The sequence below is a fragment of the Anastrepha ludens genome, chromosome 2 (assembly GCF_028408465.1).
Source record: "Anastrepha ludens isolate Willacy chromosome 2, idAnaLude1.1, whole genome shotgun sequence".
NCBI lineage: Eukaryota > Metazoa > Arthropoda > Insecta > Diptera > Tephritidae > Anastrepha > Anastrepha ludens.
Genome location: NC_071498.1, coordinates 4806786 through 4825862, shown reverse-complemented (window position 1 = coordinate 4825862; position 19077 = coordinate 4806786). Strand labels below are relative to the sequence as shown.

Genomic DNA, 19077 nt, shown 5'->3' with positions numbered 1-19077 from the left:
AAACAAAAAAAGTTAAGAGAATCAATGTTGTTGCAGGCAAAGAAAACAAAACAAAAAAGAAGCAGAGTTTGAGCGCAAAAATATCAGCAAGCTAGAGTATAGCAGCAACGCAAATGAGCCACATGTAAATGCTGTAAGAAAAAAATAGAACTCTGGGTTTCATTTCGTTATATTGTGAAATTGATTTTTTGAATGGGTGAATGAAAAACAAGAAAAGATAAAAAAATACTTTCGCAAACGTTGAAAAGTTTTTATGCAAACGGGCGGCAATGTCGCATTCAATAGAAAAAGAAACTCCTAACGATTACAACAACAAAACAAACACATGCACGCGCATATTCGAAAGATATTCAAAAATAAACTCTCATACTTTCTCTGAACTATACTTAACAAAAACAAAAAAAAACCTATATATTTAATTAATTATTAAATAGAAGTAATTAATGACAAACATAAAAATCAATCGGAAACAATAAACAAAATATCAATAAAACAAAACAAAGAAAATATTTTTATTGATTTATTAAGAGCAAATTAAGTGAACATTTTTAGAAATATGGTAAAAAATATACAATAGTTGATGAACATTTACGGTAATACTTTGGTTTAGTGAAACAATAGGTGCTGCCATATAGTTGGAACTAATTTATTATTTAAAACCATATATTTTCATTATTTTATTAAGCAAAAGCAATTTTATGCCCAGTTGGCAGAATTCATATGTGTTACACGTATAGGAAAAGAAAAATATTTAAAAACAAAAGAAACAACTAAATTCAGTCGCTACATACACACACACACAACTCCAATTAATTTATTATATTCAAACCCTTTTGAATAGTGAATGAACAGTTAATATTTGATTAGCTGCTCCCCTTTTATTTTTCATCGTTTCTAAGTTTACCACATACATACCTACATATGTTTTTATTTAAAATACATACATAGCAATATAAAGTGGGCACAGTTTTTTACTAGCAGATATTCGCTGTGAATAGCTGATGCAACATAATTGTAAAAGTGACTGCAAGTGACTGCCGCAATGCCATCAATCATGAAAATGTCCTTTATTTGTGATATAAAAACCCATTTTATAATTTCATTGATCCGAATTTAATCGAATTCTTGCTTTATTATTACTGTGAAGGCTTGGTTACATCACGTTAGACTTATTGCAAATATCATATAACAAAAAAAAATGAAAAAATAGTACCGGAAATTTGAAGCAAAACAATTGTTAGGGTTAAATAAAGAAATAATATATAATACATGAAATAAAAGTGAGTGAAGCAAAAAATAATGTTTTATTTAAGAATGACGCTTAAGTCGGTAAAAAAGTAAATGGCTTTACAATAGTGGCGCCTAAATGTCAGTAGTGAATAATTCCTAGACGGTACCTTTTTTATGTCATCTTTGACATTTGTCGAGTAGACAGATGTGCAATTTTATATTAGAGCAACGCGTTAAATTTATTGAAACTTATGAATATGTTCGATCTTTAAGAACAACATATCGCGAAATTTGTGATTTCTTTGGTGGAAATAATCCCCGATTATTCTTATTTCTCAGGAAAGCGCAGAAAAGATGGAACTCCATTCCTTCATGTGCTATTTCGAAAACCCTGTGGCGCCAGTATACTATATATATATGTATATACAGGGTGAACGATATGAAGTGTTACCAACTTCACACTGCTTGTATCTGTAAAACAGCTCATGACATCAACGTCAAAATTGTTCTAATGACAGTTCAATATATTGTTTATAAGCCATCAAACGCATTTGCGTCTCAGTTTTGTTGAATTTTTTTTTTCTGTGATGGAGTTCAAACGTAAAAGTGTGATTGCGTTATATTGGGCTGGAAAATCACAACCAGCCATTGTTCGGGAGCTCAGTCACCTCAAAGGGAATAAAATGTTTATGTATCGCACTATAAAACGTTACAATGATACTGGTAGCATTGCAAAACCCTTTGGAGGTGGACCAAAAATACCGCAAGAACGCCAGAAATAGTTCGGAAAGTGAAGGCTCGACTTGAAAGAAATCCACGTCGAAGTGGAAGAAAAATGGCCAAAGAACTGAAAATATCGCAAGACAGCATTCGACGCATATTGAAAAATGAGCTCAAGGTCAAGGCTTACAAGTTCCAAAAAGCACACGATCTTTCACACCAGCAAAACAAAGTTCGGTGCGAAAGAGCAAAGGAGTTGTTGCGCTTTCACGAACGTGGCGAATTTCCTAACATTGTGTTTTCTGATGAAAAAAATTTCCCAATTGAGCAGTTCATAAATACTCAAAACGATCGTGTTTATCTGACCGAACGCTCATACGAGAATTTGAGCCTACGTATGGCTCTCGAAATAATTTCCCATCGCTAGTAATGGTTTGGGCCCCAGTGACCGCTGATGGACGTTCTCCAATCGTTTTTATCGAGCCTGGTGTCAAATTGAATGCGACTTATTATCGGGAAAATGTTTTAGAAGCTGCTTTAGAGCCGTGGAAACGCAAACATTTCGGTCGTAGACCATGGACGTTCCAACAGGACTTGGCACCGTCTCATAAAGCTCGTGTGAACCAAGAATGGTTAAAAAATCATGTTCCACACTTCATTTCGTCCACACAATGGCTTTCGAATTCGCCAGACGCAAATCCGATGAACTATTCCATCTGGTCCATTTTGGAGAGCAAGGAGAGGACTAAAAAATATGCCAGTATGGATGCGCTAAAAAAAGCGATTATACGAGAATGGGTCAAAATATGTCAAAATCACATTCGTTCAGCATGCAACTCATTTTTTTACCGTTTGAAGGCTATAGTTAAGGCAAAAGGTAGACATATCAAGCTGAAGTGAATATATGTTAAAATTGTAATCATTTTTGAACAATTTTGCCTTTGAAATCAATAAAAACTAATTTCACACAAAAAAGTTATGGTTTTTTGAATAGGTAACACTTCATATCGTTCACCCTGTATAATTGGCGCGTACACCCTTTTTGGGTGTTTGGCCGAGCTCCTCCTCCTATTTGTGGTGTGCGTCTTGATGTTGTTACACAAATGGAGGGACCTACAGTTTTAAGCCGACTCCTAACGGCAGATATTTTTTATGAGGAGCATTTTCATGGCAGAATTACACTCGGAGGTTTGCTATTGCCTGCCAAGGGGCGACCGCTATTAGAAAAATATTTTTCTTAATTTTGGTGTTTCACCGAGATTCGAACCTACGTTCTCTCTGTGAATTTCGAATGGTAGTCACGCACCAACCCATTCGGCTACGGCGGCAGTATGATATACGGAGGACTCAAAAAGGCCCGGGGACTCCATGCCATTAAATTTCCAAATTTATAACTGTGTTTACCGGTCATTAGACGATCAGCTCACACGCGGATAATCTAGGTTTGCCATTTAACCCCTATTGCTGTGGGGACCGTTCAGAGAAGGAGACTCTCTGCTAGCCACTTCATAAGACATGACCACAACACTGATCATAATCGGAATTGATTTTGTATCAAATAAATAATACCCGCCAACCCGTGCTCGTGCATACTTTGCTTAGCAATCACTTGAATTTTAATTCAGTTTTCGACTTGAGACCGAGCACATTTCTGTTTTTGTCGTTCACAAAATTTCAAATTTGTCCGCTGTGTTTTTTTGTTTTAAATATTATCAAAAATTCCCTTTTTTGAGTCATTAAACAATCAAAATTAAATCGCATCCGTGTTTTCGTGTAATCAAAAAATACCCCAAACCCTTGACCCACCCATATCAGTAGATCTGCAGATATAATAGCAATTTAAGCGCCATTACGATGTGTGAGTAAGTAACAATAATCAAACGATGATTTGCGTGATCACTTTGCTTTCGATTTTTCCTCTTTCTCATTTGTATTTTTTATGTTTTTCATTTCATGCCCCACTTGTAGCCAGGCTGGTAATCCATGCCCGACAACTGGCGGTTGTGCTGGTGATGCGATCATGGCTTGCGATCAGTACTGCCCGCCCAAGTGTGACCCTTGTCAGGCACCGGTCGATTTTACGCCGTGTCCGCCAGGCGTCGATTGTAGCTGTCGCTGTGACTGTGGTGACTATGCGGGCTGTTGCTATCAACAGCCGCCTCGAGCCCAACCCATCCGTCCGATGTCGTGCATTATGCGTTCGACAGCGCCACTGGAGACAGATACGATATATAAGCGCTCCTACTTTGCCAATTGCGGCGACTGTTATCGCGCGAAGCCAATACGGCCATGTTCAAACATAGTGCCGAACCCCGGTCGTATGGAATCGTGCACCGTACAAAAGTTATCATACTTGCCACCTTGTGCAGGGACTCGCGCGGCACCCATAAAACCGCCAGACAATGGGCTGCGCTTTTGTGGTCCACTATATGCAATGACCTCACAGAAGCATGACTATGTTCCAAAAGGTTATAGTAAACGTAACCCCATACTTCCCATAAGTGGCATATGTAAGCCATGTGACCCATTGGAGCGTTGTACCATCAACCGATTGTCATACATGCCAGTAGATGTGTGTCGGAATCCACCACCCAAACCGATAGTACCGACATACAACATACAACGATCTACTGGACCGAGCGAAAAATGCACCATACAAAAGCTAAGTTATCTACCCGTTTGTCCGTTGCCTAAGGAGCCGATGCCATGGGCGGAAAAGGTACGCCTTGCCCCACCACGTTATGAAAGTCTCTGCACTACCTATAATCTCAGTTATTTACCCAATTGTTGTACGGCACGTACGGCTCCTGTTGTGCCCATGCATAGCATTAAAACCTTGGGATCAGATCGTAACGATGGTTGTACGGTGTACAAGCTTAGCTACATGCCAGCGGATGCACGTTGTTGTAGACCAGATCCAATACGTCCCAGTCCAGGTATATGCATGCCTACAGGCCCCTTGGAAAAATGCACCATCCAGAAGGTAATTGAAATGTGAAACCCACACTTTATCTCATTAATCACTTTCTTCAAAACAGCTGTCATACCAACCTAATTGTTGTGTAGCTCGCACACAACCTATTCGTCCCAAGGAGAACGGTCTTAAGGCGTGCGGTCCGCTCTATAATATGACCACACAAAAACATGATTTTGTACCGAAACCGGTTTGTCGACGTGCACCGATACGCCCACAATCGCTTATATGCCGCGCCACTGGAAACATGGATGCCTGCACTATCAACAAACTTTCTTACATGCCAGTCAATGTATGTGAATTCAGGCGTCCAGAGCCTATTAGGCCTCGACCAGGAGTGTGTCGTGCCGACGGCCCCGTTGAAAAGTGTACTGTTTACAAGCTTAGCTACTTGCCAAATTGTCCACAACCCCGACAGATATTGCCATGGGCGAATCAGTCATCCTATTGTAAACCGACAGCACCGATCGAAAAGTGTACCATACAGAAACTCAGTTACGGACCACCTGGCACATTTTCACGTTGCGGCGGTAAGTGAAGCTTAGTCTCTATATATTTTGTGTTCTAACTTTCAAAGCTGTTAAAACTTAAAATATAAACTTAGGCGATGTAAAAACTTAGTGCTTCAGAAATACTCCTTGAGTAGTTATATTAATCTTATGATCCGGTAATAGTAGTTTCCCCGCAGTCTAAAAGCTGACAATAAGGTAAGGAGTCTACACGGATTTCAGAATCCCGCTCGTAATTGTTCGATTTCATAACGAAGAGGTTAAAATACCATTTCGAATCCTGCACATGCTAACTAATACCCGGCGAACTTTTTTATGCACCAGTAAGTGGGTGAAGTGTCTTGGGTTAAAACCAACTTTTAGTCCGCTGTTGAAGAATTTCTATACTCTTCAACTTCGACCTTTGAAATCCCAATATTCGCGGATTATCGTAGCGCGTGGTTTACTACTTTGGTGGGTGGGTGGAAGGGATAGGAGAAAGGTTTTTCTAATAACTGTTGCCCCTCGGCAGGCAACGGCAAACCTCCGAATGTATTTCTGCCATGAAAAAAGTACGCATAAAAACCCATTTACCATTCGGAGGCGGTATAAGACTGTAGGACCTTTCATTTGTGGAAAAACATCAAGTCGCACTACACAATGGGAGGAGGAGACCGGCCAACCACTCAAAAAGGATGTAAGCGCTAATTATTCAAGTGTTGCGCATACGATAATTTGTAGAAAGGCAAATTAATATTTTCTTAAACTTTGACTCGTGGTAGTGATCCGTAATGCTTAAACGAGGGATGAGGTTCAGCGAGCTAGACAGGGCTAGATTACTGGGGCGGCAGCACTTGGTCGGGGAAAATCCGAGTCATGGCCGGCTGCCATGGGAATGTCGCCTGGTACTAGTGATTCGTACTAGACAAAACTTTAGACCTTCAGAATACTGCTAACAGGACTGTCACGAGATGGCTCCAACACCTTCACAACTAGTCTTCCATGCGCCCGGTTAAGAAACATAGTAAAATGCATCTCCTGCTGAGGTGTTACCGCAGGAGGCGCCTCTTCGACTACACTGACGAGATCCAGGACTGAAACTACTAGATCGATAGTGTACAGACAGGCATTAAACAACATTCATCAGGTGTCTCTTACCATCTTCCCAAACTCCCGACCACCGAATTCCTTTATCGGAGTCCAACCAGCAGTCATTGCAGACGAAAAGCTTCAGTTGCCGCATATGACCCACGTCATTTTGGCTTAATTTCGATTTGGATATTGTAGCAGGTTAAAATCCTACTTATCCAGAATCGACCCCTTCATACACAATTTATGTCCGTCATGTGAAGGTACCCAGCACGATACTAACCACCTATTCACATGCTCTCTTAAACCCACTCACCTAAGACCACTATCCCTCTGCACCCAACCCGTCGAAACAGTATGTTTCCTGAGATTACCATGACATGAGTTAGACGATGACGATCAGTGACTATACGCGCACTGGCAGGGCTTATGAACTGCAACAACAACAACCCGCAATATAAAAAAACAAACAAAATCATTCGTTTGCTGATGCGGTAATAGAAAGTTGAACAATAAGAAAACCCCTGCTGCATGCCTGGGTATATGGGTTATGAGATCATAAAAAAGCGAATAAATGCAAAATAACCAGCTTAGCATCACATAATTTTATTTTGTCCACAATAATTTGTTCCATTTCATCATCGCTGTCAGATGAAGAACATTCCATTAGCAATTGTATTGTTGTGGCAATCATAATTTTTTCACATTTTCATTGCTTCCGTCTATGCATGTTCGAAGATACTTATATATTGCCAAATTGGTATATGACCAAGAAGTTCAAGCATACAAAACAAAAAATACCTTCAACGCCTTCGATTTGTATTTCTTAAACTGCAGCAGCGGTCACTGGAGGTTGTGGTTCAGAAGTACATGCCTCTATATCAATGGCCGATTCCTGTATATGACTTCAAATACATTTTATAACTTTTATCTAAAATATATTTACTTACATTCTCCATTTTTATTTAAATTTAGAACTTTGACTCAATACGCAAATTTTAATTCTTGCTTATGTCTACTTTGCGATCAGCCATTTTCCTCACTTGCATATTCTTACATATAAAAATTTATTCAGTAAAAATTTGAAACTTGATCACTCGCTTTCCCCTACTTTGCAAGTTTTTTGAATGCATGAACACCACAACTTCATAATTTATAATTGTTACAAATTATTTGCTGAACAGACCTATTAATTACTTTATAAAAATTAATTATTACAACTTCCCTCTATTTCAGGTTGTTGCAATACGAACTGCGGACCATCAGCCCCCAAAGCAGGAATATGTAACTGACCGCAATAATTTTTATTTTGTTAAAAAATGCGTTCATTTACACTTATTTTCTCAAATAGTCTAATTTTTTTGTGCATTCTTACTTCAACATTTCAAATGTATGATTGTTAAATAGTTTACTATTTCCGCAAACTATAACAATAAACAGTCGGCGGGCCCCGACTCATACACAATCAGGACAATGCCCACAACTGAACCCAAATATCAAATACCACGAAACCCATACACAACAAAAGACACACGAAATATTGTAATTGCAACTCCAATAAAGGAAATATTACTTGGACAAAGCGAAAAATTAAAAAAGTTATAAGCATAGGCGACATACGCTTTTTAAAATGCCCGCAGAAATAGACAGACTACATAAACTATGATAAAAATAGTTGCCATAATAATAAATGTTTCATAATTTTATATTTATCAAATAATAAGTATATTCTACAAAACAAATAAGCCTTAATTAAATTTGCTCTCGAACAAAAACGAAATGCGATGTTCATGTAACTTGTATAGCTAACCGACGCTTGGTCGCTTCACGTCGTTTCTTGTCGCGCTTTTTACGCTCCTGTGTAGCCTCGTGAAACAGCTCGATGCCCTCGCGTTCTTCAATCTTGAACTGCAGCAGCGCCAAGGCATGCACATTCATACCAATTGTATCACGCATTTCACTTACGTCACGGCGAAGCGCACCCACCAAACCACTAAGGAGAAGCTTCAAATTTTTCGCTGCGCTAATCGGTTTCATATGCACTTTGAATAGGAAAATCGTCACTTTACACAGCAACTCTATTTGATCGCTGTGGCACTCTATGAGTCGTGGAAGGCGTTCGAGTAATTCACAGACATTCGAAAATGGTAGCAGTAAGAGCGCTTCTTCCAAATCGGAAGCACGTATGCGCGCTAGTGTAGTGAAGAGAAAATCATCGGCATTATCTACTTGTAACGCGCGCATCAGTGGGTGCAGCTCGGGTTTCTCTTCCGCTTCTACTTCATACTGCTTACAAATCTCCAAGCACTCCAGTATTGATTCTGCCGCTTTCTCTGAGCCTACAGTTTTGCGCGAGGGTAACTTTAAACCAGGTAGCTGGGGCACAGCGCTCTCTTCGCCGGTAGCAAGTTGTTGATTTTCCATCTCCTCGCGCTCTTCCTCTTGTACATCTTTTAACACAATTGGTTCATCGGTGCGCTCGAACAGACGAAGGGTGCGGTCCGAGCCGCAAGTGACAAGATATTTGCCATTCGGACTAACTGCCAAATTGTAGGCTTCACCAATATGACCTGCAATGAGAATGGGTTTCGTCTAAGATGAAATATTTAGTGACAGCTTTAAATATATCTACAAGTTAATAGCTTTGCCATAGCAGGAAGGTCAGATTGTCTTGAATTTACATATGAGGAAGTATTTGACGTCGTTACAAAACGAAAAAGAGCAAGTTATTAATTTATGTACACTTACCTGGAAGTGTCAGTATCTTTTCGAATGAATCTGCGTCCCACTGCTTCACTTTACCATCTTTGCCGCAACTGAATAACATATGAGTTTTGGGTATGAATTGCAGAGCCATCACTGAGTCGTCGTGCGCAAAGAGGGACCTGTGACAGTCACCGAAATCCAAGCCCCAAATCTTTATATTACGATCAGCAGAGCCTGTGGCTATCAAAGTGGAATCGTAACTGATATCTAAACATAGTACTGGCAATTTATGCCCATACAGGGTCAAATAAAATTTAAAAGTGTCAAGAAAGAAAATCTTGACCGTGGCATCGAGCAATCCTACAGCAAGGTATTTCATGTCCGGTGAAACTCGTACGCATAAAACAGTCTCTTCCAATTTGAGCGTATTTCTGTGAAGTAATGAGAGCACTTTTGGCCGCATTGGGTCCACTACACCACTACCATCAGCGGCGACATTGTCTACCAAATCAAAAGTCCAAATTTTAACGCTCGTATCACTACTGCCCGTCACACAACCTTTCATATCTGGCAGTAGTGCAATCGACCATAATTCACTCTCGTGTGCTGGTATCTCCTCTATAATATCCGCTGCACCAACATCAACTATTACCAATTTTCCGCTCTTCATGCCCAAAAGCGCATAGCGATCGCCTGGTACGAAGGTGGTGCTCAATATGTAATCGGTAAGTATGGTGCGCAGACACTGCATAGAATCGCGGTTCCAAAATTTGAATGAATCGCCCGCACCTGAACCAATAGCAAGTGAATCTGTGCTGAAGCATACAGAACGCACTTCTGATTGATGACCAAGACGAGTCAATGCACGTAACTGCTTCACGTTTTCCTCAGAGTTTTTATGTTTAAGCGAAGCATTTAAACTGTATAGCTCCAGGCTATTGTTTGCCAAACTAACGAGCATGCGCAGTTCGTTTTGGGCGCCCAGTATAATGTCGATTGATTTAATTTTCTGCTGTATTTTAATGCTTTCTAATCGCTTAATCTCGTCACTTAGACTCAAATTTTTTGATGGTACATTCTCTATATTATCTTTATCCATTGACTCAGTAGCTTTACGCGCTTTTTTTAATCTCTTTGCCAATCGCTCCTTAGCTTCCTTCTCCGTACAGAAGTAAAAACTTTCTATTAAACCATTTGTGCCATGACAACTTATCACACGCTCGGCTGGATCTGCGACCAAATTTACACAACGTCCTTTACCTGCGCGCTGAATAACACCACAATTGGTTACTGTTATAGGGCTAATTGTATCTTCATCGTCTATACTCAGCCCCTCAACGGCATTTTCAATACTCTGCGTTGGATCATCCCGTCGTTGTAGGCGATAGACGTTCATTGTGCTCTCACTACAACCAGCAATCATAAGATCGCCTACCAAAGCCAACGCCCACACTTCAGTGCGATTGTCAACAATCGTTTTGAAACAGAATTGCGTTTCCAAATTCCAGAATTTAATCTGCATGTCCTTCGAGCAACTGACAACAATATTTTGCTCGCCAAAATGTTGTAGGAAATGTCCATCTGTAATGGGGGCATTGTGGCCTATAAGTCGCTGACGACCAGCTTGTTCTACAATATCTACAACAACCAATTCAGTATCAAGGCTGCCGCTTATCAAACGTATGCCCATTTCATCGAAGCGCAGAATGGAAACTGCACTCTTATGCAAAGCCAGTGTGCATACCGACTGCTCTGGAGCACGCAAATCAAATAGCTCTACAACACCATCAATGAAACCGACAGCGACATGTATGCGGTCGGGAGAGGCTCGAAGAGCTGTTACTTCCTGTTTGTCACGGCGCAGCGTTAAAGCTCGATTACCCAATCTATCAAAATAAATGTTGTAGCAACAAAGCTAGTGGACATCTTTTACTTCATTCCTTACCTCAAATCCCAAACAATGACATTCTCAGCTGCTGCAGTCAAGGCATATCGGCCTTCTATTTTATTGCAGGTAACGAAATTCACATTGGCTCTACCGCTATTGATGATGTTGAAACTATCGATGGGCCTATAGGCCAAATACTGCTTCGTTAGACCCATAGGATATTTATTATTATATTTACACTAAAATATTTTATTTTGAAGCAACGGGCGACTTGGAATAGTTTTCATAAGGTAAACTAAAAGCCAGCACAGAAAACAGCAAGTTGGATAAATCAGTTGCACGTGTGTTGATTTTATTTTTGTTCTTTGTCGACTACGAAAATTGCGGATAGAGAAACGAAAAAAAGAACCGATTTATTAAATAGAGATATTTTCGAGAAATTTAAGGGCGCAACGAAGCCAAACTGAAGGACATTTTAAAAAATGGCATCTGTAAGCTTGACATATAAAAATCACAAAGCCAAAAAAAAAGTATTGGTACTAAAAAATTTTAATTTTTTCATTGATTCATTATTAAAAGGAAAATGTTTAACTAAAAAATAATTAATAAAAAATAAACCAGCTGCAAATATTCGTTTGTAGGGCTCATTAGCTTTTAAAAAATAAAATAAATAAATATATAAGAAAATTTAAATTTTGTTTTACCAATATTTTATTTATTTATTCTAAGAAGATGTCCAATTTTTCAGGATCAAACGCGAATTTAAAAATTTTCCACATTTTGACTTGCGCTAAAACATCGGGCCTCATTTGCCTACAGCTAGTTTAATTCACCAAAATATAGTAACTGACAAAATGGAAAAGGAATTTATGTTCTTAAAAAATATTAAAAAACATTGCGACGATTAAACAAATAAAATATTTTAATAACTTCTTTTTTATTTCAATTAAGTTCAATTCAACTATAAATGATTTCCATAAAATATTTTATTACAATAAATTTATCGCAACCATAAATTCTGCCTTAGTTTACGTGTACACGTAACCCGTAAACTTTATGAACGTGAACACACTGTGTTTGAAATGATTTCTTTTGTTGACAACGCGCTCTTGTATGAAATATAGGTCGTATAGTCCAAAGAGAATTCATAGAAGGTGACTTCGCTAGAGTATAATAACATTTACATGCATTTTATTTTTGCACTTTGATAGGTTGATTGTCAAAATTTCAATGAGAATATAAAGAAACAAATAAGACAACAACAAAAAACCAGGTAATTTTGACATTCAAGTTATCAAATCGCAAGAAAAAATAAAATAAAATAAAATAAGTTGCTATAGCGAAGTAACCTTGTATGGGCTCGCCTTGGTATAGTCCGCATAGTGCTTTTCTTTTCACCAGCTGAAACTTCCCATTTTACAATTCTTCGTGATGTGAGGGAAATTTTTTCAATATAGCATGATATAAATTGTAAAAGGCGTACACAGAAACCGAAACTATTACCATAAGCGCACCTCCAAAAGCTACGCTCAGGAAATTGCCATCGATAATGCCAGTTGTGGTTTGGCGCTTAGAGCTCCATATCTGTTCCGTGCTGGCCGGATTCTGTTGTATTTGGGCAGTGCGTTCACTCATTAGCCGTTTCATGTCGTTCAAGCGTGCACGCAACACTTCTACGGACTCATTATCCAGATCGTCTGGTTGAAATAAAAATTTAAAAGAAAATATTCCATCTGTATATAAATAAATTTACTCCACCTCCAGTGTCAGGTACACTTTGGTACTGCGACATATTATTTTTGGTTTTTAAGTTACAAAAATTAAAACGATTTACAAATTCTTGAGCTTAATTTAGTTTCGAAGAGTAATTTGTTTAGTTTAGTTTTAGTTTTATGAAAACAAATTGATTAAAAATATATTGTGCGATGCTGTAAAACTTTAAATGAATGTTGATTAGATACGCCTAAGAGTATGCAACAGCATTCAGTGCGCAGGCGGCGAAATTCTTCTTTTATTTTGGGCATTCACAATAATCGAAAGTATGGCAGCCAAGGTATTCTCAACGGAATTGGAATGTAAAAAGCGAGTTAACGAATATTAAAAATATTTGACTGGCGAAAAATTCTTGCCAAATTGGCTGTGGTAGGAGGCTGTATGCAATTTGCACAACAAAAATATTTTCTAAACTTTTTAGGTCTTTGCTATGAAGTAGGACATTATTACTAGATATATGAATTTTAATATTTAAGAGGAAAATTGGGTGCGTCTTAATGTTGTTTTCACAAATGGAGGGATCTACAATTTTAAGCCGACCCCGAACGGCAACTGGTTTTTTATGAGGAGGCTTGACATTGCCTGCCGACATTGCCTTCACTTGGTGTTACTGCCGAATGGTAGTCACGTACCAACCCATTCGGTTAAGGCGGACATTTAGCTTTCCACTCTTAAAATATTAGTTATTTCAATCCAGTGTTTACACTCTGAATCCAGTAAGTAATAAATTGTGTTCCTGGACGGATTAAGGTAAACGTCACAAATGTTACACCAGTAGAAATTAGTTTGTCACCATCTTTTTGCATGATTTTTTTGACATCGATCATTTTTAGTCCTTCAATCCTTCTGCCAATTCTTCTTCGGAGAGGTTAATTACGTCGACGATGCCAACTTTACCTAGAAAATTTCCGTTTGGGAATAAGAAAAAGTAACGAGTGGCTAAATACGGTAAGTACGGTGATTGAAGCACGATTACGGTGTAATGTTCGCAAAAATTAATGTTAGATTTTTTGATCAATTTTTTTTTCGATAGCAGAAAATCGCCGATCACATCATAACTCGTCTAACCTTTGTATCTGTCAGAACCAAATTAAATATGCCATATATTTGAATCTTTAAACATACGTAAGATCAGGGCATGTGGACCAACACAACAAAACAAAAAAATCGAAACTTAAACACACGTTGCGAAATTTGAAAAGTCGCTTTACTATTTGAGAACAGAAGGCTAAATTCGGACCGAGTGGAATTTTATATACCCGCGCACAGTAAATCCATTGTTTTAGGGGCTGGGCTGTACGGCAAGTAGCGCCGCCTTGTTGGAACCAAATCTTGTAGAAATCACGGGCTTCAAGTCGCTTATCATGGCGCGACAGCGTTCGCTGTTCACTGTTACATTGGCGCTAGGCTAGCCGATGATTTCTTCAGTTCTTAAGCCAAGAATAGGCCTCATCGCTGAGCACCACCATATGTTGGCTGCGAGCGCGATTAACACTTTCCACAAAGCGTCGATATTCGTAATATCCGTAATTGTACGATTTGTAAACGTTGTTGAGGGGTAATGAATACTGAAGAAAATCAATGAATACTGAAGAAAATCATGTATTTAGTTTGACAGTAGTCACGCGTGATCTGTCCAAAAACCCTACTGGAGAAAGTAACTCCAATCTGATCACCCTATATACATATATAAATGGTGGTTACGCTCTTTTTAGGTATTTGACCAAGCTCCTCCACCTATTTGTAGCGTACGTCTTGATGTTGCTCCACACACGGAGGTACCAAGAGTTTTAAGTCTACTCCGAACGGCAGATATTTCTTATGAGGATCTTTTATCATTAATTTTTGAAATATTAACCTGGAAAAAAGTTAGTCCTTGAAAAGTTTATATGAACTTGTGAATATTTTTATAAAATATGATATGTCACTAAAAAATTTTTGGGTCGAACATAATCCTTCTGAGAGTCAAACTGCTAACGCGCTGAGGAACTTTTTTTATAAATTTTGCGAATTATAAAAGAAAGTAAAATCTTAGTTTTAACTCACTTTTTCCTCCATCACCGATATTCACAGCAAATAAGAATAATAAAAAGCAAAGAAAGAGGACAAGGAGGGCGCCGAAATGAGCTACAAATGCGCTGTGGAGAAAGGGTAATTCACGAATTATGTCAAGATATGTTTATTTACACCAGTTGCTTCATCTATTCGTCACTTGCTAGCGTTTGGCGAAATAAAGGCCTTATGATACACTTGGGCACAGGTACGGGGATATAAAAATCTGCTAGAAACGTACTATTTCGCAACCAGTGAGATACGGTTCACTAGACAGGGCTAGTTTATTGGGGCGGCAGCCCTTGGTCGGGAAAAACCCGAGTAATTTCGGCAACGTAGAACCGGTTGTCATGGGAATGTAGATTTTTTTGCAGGAAGTAAAAACAAACTTTTATATTTTATTTCAAAGAAGATACATAAATTTAATTTGAATGCACATTTCGATCGATTTTTTTTTGTAGTATGTGACTCGTATTTTATTTAGTTATTTAAGGTATGCATACTCGCACGTAAAACTAACTAAGCATACATGGTTTGTTGCATACTTAAGCTAGAATTCCATACCAGAACTTTTCGACACTGTGATGTTCGAAAGTGTTCGGGCCTTTACTGACGTTACAGCCTGTAAAAGTAGACAACTTCATACGATAATTTTCAGACGTGACATTTACTCCCAATGTTTACTGCGCATTTGCTACTTTTTAGTTATATTTCAAAATGATATTAATCTCTTTTGCATTTTTAACGTTTAAATATTAAATAAAATACCGAAGATTAAGTCGTTCCCATGACAGTCGGTTCTACGTGACCGGAACAACCCGGATTTATATCCGACCAAGGACGGAAACTTCAGCAGAATTCCCCTTATATACATATGTGGGGAATGTTTATGCTGCTGCAACAACAGCAACCAGAATTTTCTCTTTGCTGACTTCCATTGTTAACACCCTGTAACTCAAACTGAATGGAACAAACAAAAAACAGCAAGATAATTTTTTTAGTGTGAAATGTCACCTTGGCAACGAGCATAACCTCTAAATTGTTTGATTCATGATTCAATTATTAAAGGTTTGCTCACTTGTGACATTAGAATTTTGATACTCCCTTACAAAAGGTCGCATTTAAGAAGGGCGTAGAAAGTGAAAAAATTAAATACCTTCTTGGTAAAAAGGGTAGCAAAAAACGTTTTCTTTTTACTTAAATTATAACTGGTACAATCAGAAATTGCCAGGAATGATATTAAAAAAAATGTTATTAAGTTAAACCCAGATTGATATTTAGTGAATTAATTTTTAAATTGAAAACTGATCACGAAGTTGGGAAGTTTTACCAATATGAAGCTATTATATTACCTAAGCAGTATGGCCCTAATGAATTCCTTGCGCCTTGCTTTACTATGCTATGCCCACGTATGTTTGGAGTTTTGACCCCCAAGTCGCGATTATTCATTCCTAACTACTTGACAAACTACCACGGGCATAACAGACCAAATGATAGAAAATGTTGTTTGTAATAGCAGAGGCTCCTCGACAGGCAATGGCACACCTCCGAGTGTATTTCTGCCATGAAAAAACTCCTCATAAAAAGCCATCTGCCATCAGGAGGTTATGATTAGTTAAATATTGCTAAATGAGCTCTTGTTGGTAACTTATGTATCTTTAAAGTAACGTAGTAAGTACTTCCCCCCCTGTATTTGAAAGGCATTGAACTCAAATTGTCAAAACGTCCATCTTTCACGTTCATTGCCCCAAAAAGATGCTTTGTAATATCCTGATTTAAGCTGTATGTCAGTATGTTTTCCATATCGTCTTGGTTATTCACATACCGACCAAGTAAGTGCTTATACACGCTTTTGAAAACGAAATGTTTTTCCTACAAATTTTTTCATTTCTTCCACTTTTGCTAAAAATTTCTAGATTTAACAACCTAGGGTCTTGCTAAGGGAGCCGATTTGTCAAGAGAGAATGAGAAAGCTTACTGAGCAAACCTTTTATTATTGAATCATGTGTTTGATTGATACTTTACGATATATCGATCACACCAGCCAGCTACCGAGAACAGAATGCATTTATTTTTCCCCAAACTAATACAAAAACGTAGAAAAGACTAAAAAAATATAAATCCGCTTATGCCGTAAAAGATAAATTAGTGTACCTATGTATATTAACAATCCTCCAAAAGCTGAGTTCGAAACGCCCAAAATTAGCCTAATTTTTTGCCTTTTACAGGCATTTCAGGAGTTGGTGGTAGACAGATGTTTCGAACATTAGTTTTATTTCGAGTGAATACGGCAAGGATGTAGGCGATAACTCTTCCTATACTTTATACAAGTTTTGCATAAAATTTCGACAATCAAATGAATAGAAACATATGTTATTAAACTAATATGTACTTGAGGAAGATCTACAATGCAATTAACTATTTGAAATTGGTTGAAATAAGAAGTTTTATTCTCATTAAAAAATAAATAAATGATTGGCGCGTTAGGTGTTTGGCTGACCTCCTCCCCCTATTTGTGGTGTGCGTCTTAATGTTGTTCCACAAATGGAGGTACGTACAGCTTTAAGCCGACTCCGAACCGCAAATGGTTTTTTATGAGGAGCTTTTACATGGCAGATATACTCTCAGAGATTTGCAATTGCCTGCCGAGGGGCGATCGCTATTAGAAAAAAACTGTTTCATCATTTTGGTGTATCATGCTCGGAGATTCGAAACTCCGTACTGCGAATGGTAGTTACGCACCAACCCATTAATTAATAAATTAATTGTCTGAAAATTCTTCTCTACAATGCATTGGTATTTTGGTCTTATTAAGGGTGTTTTTTCTGGAGCTTGAGAAATTAAAATGATAATACAAAACAGAAATATTGTTGGAATGAATTTAATTTATTTGAATCTGGTAAATAATTTCATGGCATTTATTTTTTGAATGTCCGCCACGGCTACGAGTTACATGGTCCATTTGATCAGTTAAATTTTTGAAAAAATTTCAATAAATCTGAATAAAAAATCTAAATGAGCCAAATCATTAAAAATGTGAGGCAAACGATGGTCATTTGGCTTCAATTCTTGCACGAGCTGTATTTGGTAGGCACATAAGCCAAAATCCTTACGTAAAATTTTCCACACAGTCGAAGGACAAAGTTTATCAAGTTGAGAACGACGACGAATCCACATTTCAGCGTCTTCTTCAACACTTCGCTCTCTCTATGAACTTCACGAACAAATTAATTTTTTTCAAAGTAAATTTCCACATTTCCAATTTATCTTTCGTTAAACGATTCATAATGATTTGCCAAACCTTACTGGACAGAAATATCAACACAGTTTACCATTCTGAGCTGTCTAATCATAGTTATGTTGTTGTTGTTGTTGTAGCAGCATAAACATTCCCCATACAAATACGGGGAATGCTGCTGAAATTACAGGCCTTGACCGGATATAAATCCAGTTCGTTCCGGTTAAGTCGCGGGAACGCTTGATCGGTTCCCATATTTATGGATATCGATAGTTCTCATGCAGCTAAAAAAACTGCCGATACATACACATGCACATTTTGGTTATTTGAGTTACCTTCTTTCATTGCCTACAACGCCTGGCAAAACCTGTACAGCTTTGAAAGCCACAATGCCTGCAAGGACTGGTGTGGAGTTCTAGCTTTAGGGCTATAAATAGTACATACGCATCGCAGCACGTTAATAAAAATATAGTATATAAATCGAGTTAATTATTTAAATATTTAATTTATTAAATATAATATATATTTTATACCTGCACGCATATTATAATAGCTATGAGTTTTAAATAATCTTTAACAAATAATTCGTCAGCTATTTGTATAAGGAACTAACAAAATAACAAGCGCCTATTAACTTTAAGTTGAAACTAATTATTTTTTTTTTTTACATTTTTACATTTGCGACAAACTGAAGATATAGTTTAGTAAAAAATTTAAACATATTCTATTTTAATATCGTTAACTGCAAATATTATTGAAACATATGAGTTTTCATTCGAAAAATTGCGCAATATTTTTTATTGTGTACATTATTTATATTTATTGTATTTTTTTATCTAAGCAAACATAAATTACAATAAGTTTGTGTGTGTGTGTGAAACAAATTCAATAGTTCATTACTTAGGCCTAATTAAGCGTG

At 37.7% G+C, this 19077-nt stretch overlaps 3 protein-coding genes across 4 annotated transcripts; 1 reads left to right on the top strand and 2 right to left on the bottom strand.

Annotated features, from left to right (window-relative positions):
- The first annotated feature begins 10 nt into the window (after positions 1-10).
- Positions 11-8207, top strand: LOC128862427 (stabilizer of axonemal microtubules 1). Of its 2 annotated transcripts, none has more exons than XM_054101046.1 (4): positions 11-3808; positions 3919-4933; positions 4989-5454; positions 7738-8207. In XM_054101046.1, exons 2-4 carry the CDS (start codon positions 3971-3973, stop codon positions 7791-7793), a joined length of 1485 nt encoding a protein of 494 aa, XP_053957021.1. In that variant the 5' UTR covers positions 11-3808; positions 3919-3970; the 3' UTR covers positions 7794-8207. The 2 variants fall into 2 exon arrangements, with proteins under 2 accessions (XP_053957021.1, XP_053957013.1); XM_054101038.1 differs by having other exon boundaries at positions 11-3812.
- On the bottom strand, positions 8189-11476 carry LOC128862417 (WD repeat-containing protein 3). The gene is made up of 3 exons (XM_054101027.1): positions 11153-11476; positions 9250-11093; positions 8189-9071 (listed from the first exon to the last, which is right to left on the bottom strand). The coding sequence occupies exons 1-3, from the start codon at positions 11308-11310 to the stop codon at positions 8290-8292; spliced, it is 2784 nt and encodes a 927-aa protein (XP_053957002.1). The 5' UTR covers positions 11311-11476; the 3' UTR covers positions 8189-8289.
- Positions 11477-12033: 557 nt separating this feature from the next.
- Positions 12034-13056, bottom strand: LOC128856342 (uncharacterized). The gene is made up of 2 exons (XM_054091643.1): positions 12854-13056; positions 12034-12792 (listed from the first exon to the last, which is right to left on the bottom strand). Exons 1-2 carry the CDS (start codon positions 12885-12887, stop codon positions 12512-12514), a joined length of 315 nt encoding a protein of 104 aa, XP_053947618.1. The 5' UTR covers positions 12888-13056; the 3' UTR covers positions 12034-12511.
- Between the last annotated feature and the right edge of the window lie 6021 nt (positions 13057-19077).

Excerpts from the sequence above, each read along its gene's own strand:
- LOC128862427 (XM_054101038.1), top strand. Across the intron at positions 4,934-4,988 it reads AAAAATGCACCATCCAGAAG|CTGTCATACCAACCTAATTG; the intron begins GTAATTGAAATG and ends TCTTCAAAACAG. Across the intron at positions 5,455-7,737 it reads CACATTTTCACGTTGCGGCG|GTTGTTGCAATACGAACTGC; the intron begins GTAAGTGAAGCT and ends CCTCTATTTCAG.
- LOC128862417 (XM_054101027.1), bottom strand. The coding sequence starts at position 11,310 with ATGGGTCTAACGAAGCAGTATTTGGCCTATAGGCCCATCGATAGTTTC. Across the intron at positions 11,094-11,152 it reads GTCATTGTTTGGGATTTGAG|ATTGGGTAATCGAGCTTTAA; the intron begins GTAAGGAATGAA and ends TTATTTTGATAG. Across the intron at positions 9,072-9,249 it reads AAAGATACTGACACTTCCAG|GTCATATTGGTGAAGCCTAC; the intron begins GTAAGTGTACAT and ends TTCTCATTGCAG.
- LOC128856342 (XM_054091643.1), bottom strand. The coding sequence starts at position 12,887 with ATGTCGCAGTACCAAAGTGTACCTGACACTGGAG. Across the intron at positions 12,793-12,853 it reads AAGTGTACCTGACACTGGAG|ACGATCTGGATAATGAGTCC; the intron begins GTGGAGTAAATT and ends TATTTCAACCAG.